Below are 10,816 nucleotides of genomic sequence, written 5' to 3' on the forward strand. Positions count from 1 at the left end.
CCCATCAGTCTTCCACTTGCTAATCGCACACTGTCGTCAGTTTGCTTTGTAAATGTTTGCCAAATAATACAGTCATCAGTTGTAAACCTTACTGCATTGAACAGATTGCATGTCTTTACTCATGTAAGTAAACAAAGTAGGTCAGTAGGTTTTTACCCCTCAAATAGGCCATTATGCCATCTGTTACTCTCTTACAAACACTGGTGGACAAGGTGTTTGACATCTGGAATGCACTAGAAGGGAGGAGGGGCATTTGTTTATCATCACTTCTATCTCTTCAGAATTCACCAAGGCAGCTGCCACAACGTTAACCCTTGTTTCAAGGAGCTCGCTTCAAATCTCGCCACTCTCTCTCACAGGTGTGGATTTACAGCAGCGCAGTTGTAACGTGACTTTCAGAGGTACTTTACTGGCCGATCGGTGAAAGTGGCTCCTCGCTGACTGGTTTTCATTGAATGCAGCAGCCATTAAGCCGTATTAGCAGATGGCTGAGATGCGAGGTGGACTGGCATCCATCCACTTGGGGATCCATTAAACAGCAGGATCCCTGATCATGTGAACACATGCTGCTGGCATACTACAGCTATTATTGAAATGACTGTAGCAAGCAGCATCTAAACAGCATGACGAATGGAATAATAATGACAAACAAAGTCAGGCTTACGTTTCTCGACACAGTTTTTCCATTGCAGCTGCTGTGAGGGTTTGATAGATGTGAGATCTGGAGGGTGAACATGTCAAAACTGTCCCACATGGTCTGACTGAGTGTTTTAATTCAGTTTAGCTGCACACAGAGGCTTTTTCTTTCCTTTTAAGGAGCTGTTGGCGTTAGGTTTCTTTTGTGTAACGGCTGGTGCTAAGAGATCTCCCCAGTCTGCTCTCGTCATCGTTTGCCTTGGTGCCAAAATCTGCCCTTCAGCTGAGGACACCCTGTGATCAGTTTGAACTCTCGGTTGACAGAAATCTGGCCCCATTCAATGCCTGACAACTAATTACAGCATATATACTGACTTTTTGGACATAGACTGCCTGAGTACAGCCAATACTTAAACACATAACCGTGAATTTGTAAAAATCCCTATTATCACAAACTTCAGTAAGAAAGAAAAACTGTGTCGCCACAATCCGAGCGAGCCTTTATTGTGTTCTTGTAAATCAACAGTCTTTTGGTACAAAACAATTGTGTTACAGAGTACTGAAATAAAAATGGACAACACCTACAGTACTGTACACATGAAAATGTTGACTGTGGCAACATAGTCAAAACAGTGCGTGGTAAATATGAAGTGGTCCACTGGTGATCACCAACACTGACGGAAGTATAAAATGACAGTTTCTGATTAGAAAAAAAAATTACAAAATGCAGATAAAAGTGCTGTAAACAAACTTTCTCACACCTTAAATGGAAATCAGTTGCTTGGATACCACTTAAGGCAAGTGAAATATTGGATAAAGTTGCTACAAATAATAAATATTTATGAAGCAGTTATACAGTACATATAAACTGACTTGTCATTACTTTACATCTACAGTAAATGCAGATAAGGTCAGTCAGCTGCGTTGCCATGAGCCATTTCTCATATTATCACTCAACAGATGTCTGTGCATGTCTTAAATGCACTTCTGTATGTTGTGTATTCAATCCCATACTCAGTCTGCATCTCAATAAGGTAAATAGCATGCTAAACATACTAGCTGCCGGATACTAGATGTCAAAGAACCGTCTCACGCAATTTATTCCATTCACTTTCAGTATTTTGGAAGAGCAGAGATTACACTGCTTCGTGTTTAGCTATGGGATGAGAATAATGGGTTGGATATAAAAAGTCTTTTTTCTTCTCTTTGAGTTTTCATAAAGGCACGAGGGTAGTGGTCTGCCATCTAGTCACTACACAAGCAGTTGCTGCCCAGCAGAGCCTACGCGGACTTAAAAACACATCACATGGATTTGCACACTTACAGTACGACGATACAGATTGCAGACGAGCCTTAAGAGCTTTCGTTGAACATAATACAACCACAGACACCTATGATATGTCCAGTAGCAGATTTACACTGAGTGGTGGTCTTAACCAGCGTCATATTTCTCATTGTGTTGAGCAAAACTCTACAGTTAATTAAAAATCTTTACAAAGTACTGCACATTAGACGCCTTTTCATGATTTGGGAACTTTGCCAGCACCGGCTGCTATCTACAGTACAGCTCCAGGACACGCCTCTAATAACACAGACACAGGACAGCTGAATGAGGCATTTGCTCTGAGAGGAAAAGTTGCTGGTGACCTATTCAACACTGCATCCTGTGAACAGGCCAATGTGTGTACAAAGAACAAAGAGTAAATCGGCGGCCCCATGAACAAGTGATGTGGTACCTTGTGACTTTACAAGCAAGCTAAAACTGTCCTTCAGACTCGAATCTGGTATCCATTCATGTCTGCAGACGGTTTTTGCTCCAAAGCCTTCTTCTCTCCGGAGGGACTGCAACAAAACAAACACACATACGAGACAAGACAATGAGTTTTATTCAAGCAAGAGGGAAACTGTGACTAATTGATAAAGTACTTCTCTTTTGCCTTGAGATCATGAGACAACTGCAGTCTGAATATTTTCCAGTGACTAAAAGCATTTCACATTTGTGGATTTAGCGCATGTATTCTCAGTGAAGGACCAAGTTATCTGGAGCACATGATTAATCATACCGTCTCTCAACACGGCTGATCCTGCGTACGGGGCTGCTTTGCCCTCTGAGGGGGGAGCCCATGCTGTTTCTCCTGTCTTTGGTGGGAGAGGGCGGTGCAGGCTTTCCTATCTGCAAAAACAATTCACACATCAGAAGTTCAATCACTTTGAAACATCACGTATGGTTAACTAGGCTCGCGTCCTCGCTGCAGAGGGAGAGGCCGGAGTCAGTGTCTGAAATCTCTCTGTGGTTTTTAATGCGATTGTGCAGAGCACTCGCCATAAGAGATCGGCTATTGATGGATTGAGCCGGCCATGCGTGGAGCACCGCACAGCAGAGTCAAGCCGTCGCATCAGTTTTATGACGCACAGAGCTCAACATCGAGGCTGCCTTCATTATGTTAGCATGATGGGTGATGAGAGAGCATCGTTTGAAAGAAATCACTCCTCGGAGCAGCAGGTCAGCTCGGTGTCACTGCGAGTGAAGACGCACGTCGACAGAAATCTAATATCAGCCAGGAGGGGCAGCACCTCCCCTCAGGTTCAATTATACTTCTCAATGTGTCTAGTCCTGCAAGTGTTGTCAGGCCAGCAAAACTTGAAATATGCACCATTTTTGTGTTATTTGGAAGCAGCAAGAAATGAAAAGCAAAAGCTAAACATGCACCTGCTTTATGTTTTCATTGCAATTTTCCTGCACTGCCATTCACAGTGGTTATGACAACTCCAGGACCGTGCCGTACCTTCAGCCTCATGTCTCGAGTGTGCCTCTCCAGCTCCTTCCGTAGCTCCTCCTTGGTCAGCTTGTCCACATCCAGCACCGAATGCTTCCACTCTATCTGCTCCACGCTGTGAGGGTCGTGGGACACGTACTGGCCGATCCTGACCTTGCGCAGGGTGTGCCAATAGCCCCTGTAGGCTGCTTCGAACTCTTGCACCAAGTCCATCAGCGTCCGCAGCTCCAGGGGCTTGAACATGAGGTCCTCCCTCCGGCTGATGCCCAGCGCGCCGAAGCGCCCCCCGCTGTGGACTCCCAGCACGATGTGGTGGAAGTGGTTCCCTGAGAACTGAGACTGAAAGCTGAGGGGGAAGCGCTCCACACCTGGCATGTTGTTGGTGAGGTAACTGTGCAAAAGGTGGGTCAAGGAAGTTTGATCTCTCTGGCTCTGACTCTCCCATTAACAAATCACATCTGGTCAGTGCACATGTAAAAAAAAAAAAGCTGTCAGTCTCTACAGGCAATGAATCATACAGCAACACAATTATAAAATATCAAAACATAGCGTCATGCAAGCAGCGGTGCCCCCAGCAATGCTCCATAGGGGTGGCCAGGTGGGGCCACTGAGAATCTTGGTGTGGCCATGCCCCCTCCTGGCTGTAAGGATACATCCCCAGGATCACCGCCTCCAGGCATTTGATTGGCAGAGCCTCCCTCGTCATCTCTTTAGCAATGTCCATCAACCTGTGCAGAACAGTTGAACAAGATTTTTACTGCTTATCCGCGATAGAAGACAACAGAACACCACTGAGTGCGCCTCAAATCACATGAATGCAACGTTATTGATTTTAATGGAGTCAAACAAAAACATTTTCCGAGAGGCAGGGAAATAAAATTTGTGCCACTGAATCTAATAAAGCGAGGATCTTGAAACTGTTTTCCAGGCCTGCGCTGCTTGACACTAGACAGAGATACAGCAGATCCACACGCATCAGCAGCATAAGAAATCAACAGACGCTGACATCCCGTGACCTCTGCCATGAAGAGCTGAGGCGATCACTGATGATCAGTCTTGGATGAAACAAAGAAAGTGCTTACGCAGTAAGAGGCCGGCTCTTCTTAATTTCAAAAAACTGTGTTCCTGTGTGATTGTACCTGTGGGGCACAGTTAAGGTGAAAAAAAGGAAGAATACTCTGCTGCATGCAGCAGGGAGGAGAGACGGCCACTTAAAGTGCTTTGTGATATTCATAGGCTGTGGCTTAATTATGGATGAATCTCTGCTCTGACTGGAAATCAAGCTTAATTTGGACTATAGTATCCACAGTGGCCTACTTTCTAGTGTTTGGCCCACATTTGTCCAAGTGTGTCAAAACAGTGGTTCAGTAGGATTAGCAAAACCTAGTTTGTAAGCATCATATTTACATCTTACATCCATCTGCGTACAATTAGTGGGTAAAACATATCTTTCTGACTATATAAACTGCTGCTTTGAGCCCACTGTGGTGCTAGTACCAGCTTATTCAAAGGATACTGCAATTCCCTGATGTATTTCTGTATGGCTTCCAGGCGCTGGGGGATCGTGGTGGTAGGCTGGTATGTAGGCACACTCGGTATTGGAACCTGCAGGACAGAGCATCCAAACAACTGCAATACCCTGACACAATCCCAGCATGCACTGCAGCTCCCGTGTGACCTCTGTGCTCTTCTCCACCCAGCACAGCTAAAGGCAAGAGTTATCTTAATTGCCCCTCAACCACTCCCATGAGAGATGAATGAAAAGTGCCATTCTTCTGTCTAAAGCATCTGCGGCATTCAAATGTGAACAAAACAAGCAGTGTCTTCCTACTGTCATGGCAATGGAAAAGGGCCATAATGAGCATGAATAATCACTTATAGTGGAGTGTTTGAGGTTGATTTAGTGGCACGTGGCTGTCTGTATTTCTATCAGCCATGTGGGACTGCATAGTAACACTGCAGCTCAACATTTTCCCACAACACATGGGTGTAAATTGCTTCTCCACTATGTGCAGCCAGTTACTCCTGTCATGTGATCAGCTGCAGCTTTGCACATCCGTCACTTTTACCTTGGGCAGGTCGGTGGCACCCCGGATCTCCTTCCCCAAAGCCTCACCGTTGGGGTGTATGCGAGCCACATGGCGCCACATCCTCTCCCAAGTCTCCTCGTCCACCGGGAGGCCTCCTCTGTTCACGTAGAAAGGCACGCCTCCGTCCCTCAGCTCTTCTTCACCTTCATCCTCCTGCTCCTCGTCTCTCTCCTGCACCGAGCCCACGGTGGCCCTCAGCATCCCTCCTCCTCCTCCTCCTCCTCCGGGAAGCCGACCGAGTCCAGGCACAAAACACGTCCCGACTGACGCCTCGGACCTTCTCGCTGCTTAATCTGCTTGCAGGTTTAAGTAGGTTCGCACAACAGATGGCCAGCGCATGACACCCAGCAGCGTGTGCCACCAGTGTCTCAAAAAGAAAGCCAGTGTCTGCGCTTTGTTGAATCTAAAGGTGATCTGCTGTGATGAAAAAACTCACCTCTGTAGCTGAAGCAGCTGGAGATGAACCGATGATTTCACAAGAAAGGTACAGAAAAATCCTCCTTTTTGCGATAAAGAAGGATTTTGCTGGAGGGGCTCAGCACTTTGGGGGGAATCTAGTTGACCACAGGCCACTCAATGATTACATATTCATGTAAATAAATGAATTAAGACACTGAGGTGGTCCAGACTTCAGATGTGGAGCCTGTTCTAATGACGATGCTGTGAAAGTTCATCAACAAGCAAACACAAGCCCGCCAATGTAACAGTCTGTAAGAGGATTGACTCTGCAGACAACAAAGTATTAGAAATTACTAATTCCCTGCACCGTTAGAGGTCATTTACGCCGCAGATAGCCGGAAAATCCCTCCTGCTGCTGGACGATCCCGTCACGTCGACAGCCCGCAAACGTCCGCTTCATCTCCGTTTCAGATCTTTTCCTCCCAAGTCAGCCGGCCGGTTCATTGTTCGCAGACGCTCCCGGGTTCAGTGACTGCGGGCTGGATTCACGAGCCGCTCAGACACTCCCAGACCTCCGACTACTGCGCATGCTCACCACTTAGCGGATGATCTCAGCCGTGACAAATGCTGCATTCAGGTGCTCCCCGAAAGGTGTCAATCCGCCAAAACGCACCATTTCCTTTTTTCAATTTACTCATGTAACAGTTTAGTGTTTGGTGCCATGGTGAAAGCAGTGAAAACACATCGCTGACACTTCTTAAAGATGACATGAAAACCATTAAAAGGTTAATTAAAAGAGACATCCTGCAATTTTGCCTATTTACATGAGATGCCCAAGTATCAGTATAAATTCCAACATGCTGTGGTCATGTCACAGTCGACTTAATGATTCATGTCATTCATTTACTAGTTACACTAGTGTAACATATCTCCAGTGTAACTTAAGACCCTTAAATAGTATAATTAAGATAGAAACTACTATATAAAATATGAACCTAAATATTAGGTTATTTTTCCTATAGTAAGTTAGCATCTTTGCTCATAAACATTCCTCTAAAAATTTGGAGTGTTAAAAAAAACTGGAGCTTGAAGACGACATGCATTGCAACAATTAATTTATTCTTGTAACAAAATGTTTTGTAAGAACCACAAAACTTAAAAAGTATTTTGCAGTTAAATCACACCCCATCCTCACCAAATCAAACTTCAAACCCTCACAATAGTTTGTATATAAAGAAAAGCAATATTAAACGGGAAACAGGTCTATTTACAGTTCTGGCTCAGTTGTAGAAATATTAAAACCTTGGGGCACCATAGTCATCAGGCATCCGTTCAATATTGTACCTGTAGAGGGAGAGGGGAAAAAAACTCAGTATAAACTGTGTTGTTTGATGAAGCAGGTTAATTAGTAATAAGTTTTACATTTTATGCAGTGAAGGCATACACACACAGGGCTGCCATATCTTTAAAGCTAAATTTGAAACAGTGTTACCTGTGGTTTGAGATGTACATGATGGGCACCCCGGGGATCTTCCTGACCCTTCTCTTTAGATCTCTGTCCACAGTAGCCAGGATGTAACACTTGTGCTGTGAAAATATGTTTATGCATGTTACATGACATATATTTACCCACTATAATGAAATGATGACTTTTGTGCCACCAGCACTTCTTGTCAGTTGGGTGCTCTGGTACAGTTCTGTAGCAGCTTATCAAATATTGTTACATCCATACTTTTGTCAAATATGTGACAATGCAAATATTGACAAGCATCTTTTATCTACAATCCAAATGACTTTGCTGGAGCAGTACATACAAGGTTTTAATATTATTATTTGTTGTAACTCCTTTGAAGACTTTCACTGGGAGGCAGTAGCATGGGAGACAATTAATCTGACAATTAAACAGCTAGTGTTATGGTGCTTACACACCTAACCTGTTTAGTTCAGTTGAAACCTTGTGTTTGCCTGGTTATTGCAGTTTGTTTGGGCTGGTGTGGCAGCTGTAGATTGAGCCCTGGTGCAGACCCAACAACCAGACTTGGTCCTGTCCCGAACTAACTCTGGAACGGTTCATATGTATGAATTTAACAGTTGCTACCCACAAGCAAGGTTAGACCTGGACCAGTTCAATGTAGTACGTTGTATTTGGCCAGTGGACCTCTTTCAGGACCTTTCTCTTGTGTTAATGATCTTGCTCACACCCCAGACACATCTGACCAATGAGTGAATGTTCTCATGTGGTTTGCTGCATTGTGGCTCACTTGGATTTTTCTCTGTCTGAACAGAAACCTCACCAAGGGGAAAACACTCAAAGCTCAGCAACTCATTAACTGAATCAGACCACAGCAAAGAAACTTCAGGTGTGAAAAAGCCCTTTGATACTCTAGCGTGCTGCAAAGTTGTGGACCTCCATGCACAGTGAGAGCAGAAGACTGACAATTTGATCAGTTTTAAGAGACCAAATCACCTGTGCTAAAGGGTCAGTCTATAAAAACAAATCATGAAGTACTTGGACATGTGATGCACTCTCTGCATACGATTTATAATTTTATGCATGTTCCTGGACACATTTCTGTATGTATTACTACATCCTAAAATGTTCATAAATCACTATACAACTGGGACCACCATCTGGTCATCCGAGAAGATGGACAACTAGTAATGCATATATGAAAATATGTATGCCTCATTCAGAAGATATGTATGAATAACCATATTGATGAATGGACAGTTTTTACAATGCAGGCCTGTAATCCGACACACGCTGTACATTTAATGGCTCTCTAGACCTAGCAATGCAAATAGAATGGACATTATGTGGTTTCATACAGTAGTTGTCAGTATCATCTGTAATTACGCTATTTGTATTGTAATATTTCAGCATTTTGAACTTTAATATGAAAAACTTCTGTGTAATTCACCTCTTACTTATGTGCCAGTGTGCTTTGATTTTTTTACTTTGCACACCACACATGCATGTTATAGACCTTTTTAATGTCAGACATTTTGACTTGCCATAGCACGAAAAGGACAGATCGCATATATATATATTAAGCAAAACTAGCATGCACAGCCATATCAAACGTAACCAATTACATCTGTGCTTTTTTATTTTTAAGGCTATTACTCAGCATATTGTGGAGTTCATAATGAAGTGAACACTGACATTCTATTAGATGTACGTGTAGCTACAGCTGTACATTAAGCATATTACCTGCGTTACCCTTTGGACTAAACAGTCATCGGCATACGTTCCCTTGTGTGTGCATGGCAGGCGCTCAAACCTCGGATCCTTGGCTATCCTGCAAAGACAAAACATGAAAATAATGTAATTATATATTCAAAAAACAAAACACAATAAAATTTATAAAGAAACAAAATATTCTCATGACCCCAATGCCATTTGATATTTAGCAGATTGTACCTGAGTGCAACTCTGTACTTCATTCCAAGCTTTTCAATCTCAGCCATCACGCAGTCAGTGATATGTGGGATACCTGGATTGCACAAAATTACAGAAAAAAAAAATTCTATGTTCATTCTATAACGTTACATATAATTATTAGACTGAAAAAAGGTTATTATTGCAATTAATAGTTACCACTTGGCAATAGTACTTACATTTTGCATACAGGCAGTCCATCATAGACTGAACAATGTCCAGTTTGGCCTTGATGGAGAAGTTGATGAAATTGGTGTCGACTAGAATGTGGTATGGTGGACCAAGCTGAGTGTTGTACTGGAAGAACATGCATGATGGGTGCTTTGGTCTGCACAAAAAGGTAAAAGAAATCACGTTAAGAAGCCATCCACCACAAGTTATCATCCAATTCAAGCTTTTGTGTGGCCAACTTACACTTCTCTCTCCTTAAGCTCAGATGGATCTTTCTTCTTTTTCTCTTTTGCTTTAGCACGGTCTTTCTCTTTTCTATGAAACAAGGCAATAGTTAGAGTGCTTGCACATAACTTTAAGTTCCTCACATAACTATTAAATGCTTTGTATTATGAATTTTGTAACTGTTAACTGGATTACTATGCTGGACAAAGCTTATGTATGAGATGGTAACAGTTGCAAGAAAACAGACAGCAATTATTAAAACTCACATTCTTTGATCTTTCAGATTAATCATTCTCTTCATCGCCGCAAACTTCTTTGTTTTCTGCTTCCCCTAGATTAAACAAGTCACAACACACAGAAATTGATTACAACAAATATATCACAACCTCCATGATCTAATGTTTTGCAGCAGGAACAGAGGTTGTGTTAATGATAGATAGATAGATATACTTTATTTATCCCAAGCTGGGAAATTGCAGTCCATCTCACAACAAAAGGTCTCTATTGAATAAACTGTCAACTACCGTTTCTCACAGTTTAAAGCTTCATCACCGCAAAACAAAACTGTACTTTACCGTCATTACTGAAGCTGTTCTTTAGAGAGGAAGTTGACTTGTATAGCTACAGTAACGTCACTTACAAAACAAACACTGAATGAATTAGCTAAACACTGAAAACATAATTTACGCTACATTTGCATACATGTCGTGACAAAGATCCTTAGGGTGATGTAAATTGACTATATATGTAGATTCAATATTCCAATCAGTAACGTTAGCTTTACGTGAAACTTAGCTATGTTAGTTTAGTTAACGTTTAGACGCTCGGGTAGCTAATGTAGCTAGCTCAGCGGCTTGCCGGCCAAAAAACTTCAACGCCACATTAATACTACACAAAACTGCATTCTTTACGGGACAACACTTATTAAGTAGGCCGTGGTGTACCTGTGACACAACTAGAGATTACATACCATGTTTAAAATTGGAGAAAACAGATCTCATTAGCTGTGTGGTACTTTCTCCCCTTGCCCTCGTGTATCGATGCGATTACAAGTGACGTAATCAAGAATGGACACT

The 10,816-nt window shown here is 42.7% G+C and overlaps 2 protein-coding genes across 2 annotated transcripts; both read right to left on the minus strand.

The window, feature by feature from the left end:
• Window positions 1–2,342: 2,342 nt before the first annotated feature.
• On the minus strand, window positions 2,343–5,704 carry vash1 (vasohibin 1). Its single transcript, XM_041954384.1, has 7 exons — window positions 5,483–5,704; window positions 4,930–5,018; window positions 4,496–4,552; window positions 4,067–4,141; window positions 3,423–3,804; window positions 2,700–2,809; window positions 2,343–2,478 (listed from the first exon to the last, which is right to left on the minus strand). Exons 1-7 carry the CDS (start codon window positions 5,702–5,704, stop codon window positions 2,406–2,408), a joined length of 1,008 nt encoding a protein of 335 aa, XP_041810318.1. The 3' UTR covers window positions 2,343–2,405.
• A 1,296-nt stretch (window positions 5,705–7,000) lies between these two features.
• On the minus strand, window positions 7,001–10,786 carry fcf1 (FCF1 rRNA-processing protein). The gene is made up of 8 exons (XM_041954037.1): window positions 10,711–10,786; window positions 10,007–10,071; window positions 9,759–9,830; window positions 9,524–9,672; window positions 9,327–9,399; window positions 9,117–9,204; window positions 7,395–7,489; window positions 7,001–7,246 (listed from the first exon to the last, which is right to left on the minus strand). Exons 1-8 carry the CDS (start codon window positions 10,711–10,713, stop codon window positions 7,198–7,200), a joined length of 594 nt encoding a protein of 197 aa, XP_041809971.1. The 5' UTR covers window positions 10,714–10,786; the 3' UTR covers window positions 7,001–7,197.
• Between the last annotated feature and the right edge of the window lie 30 nt (window positions 10,787–10,816).

This window comes from Chelmon rostratus, chromosome 15 (genome assembly GCF_017976325.1).
Source record: "Chelmon rostratus isolate fCheRos1 chromosome 15, fCheRos1.pri, whole genome shotgun sequence".
NCBI lineage: Eukaryota > Metazoa > Chordata > Actinopteri > Chaetodontiformes > Chaetodontidae > Chelmon > Chelmon rostratus.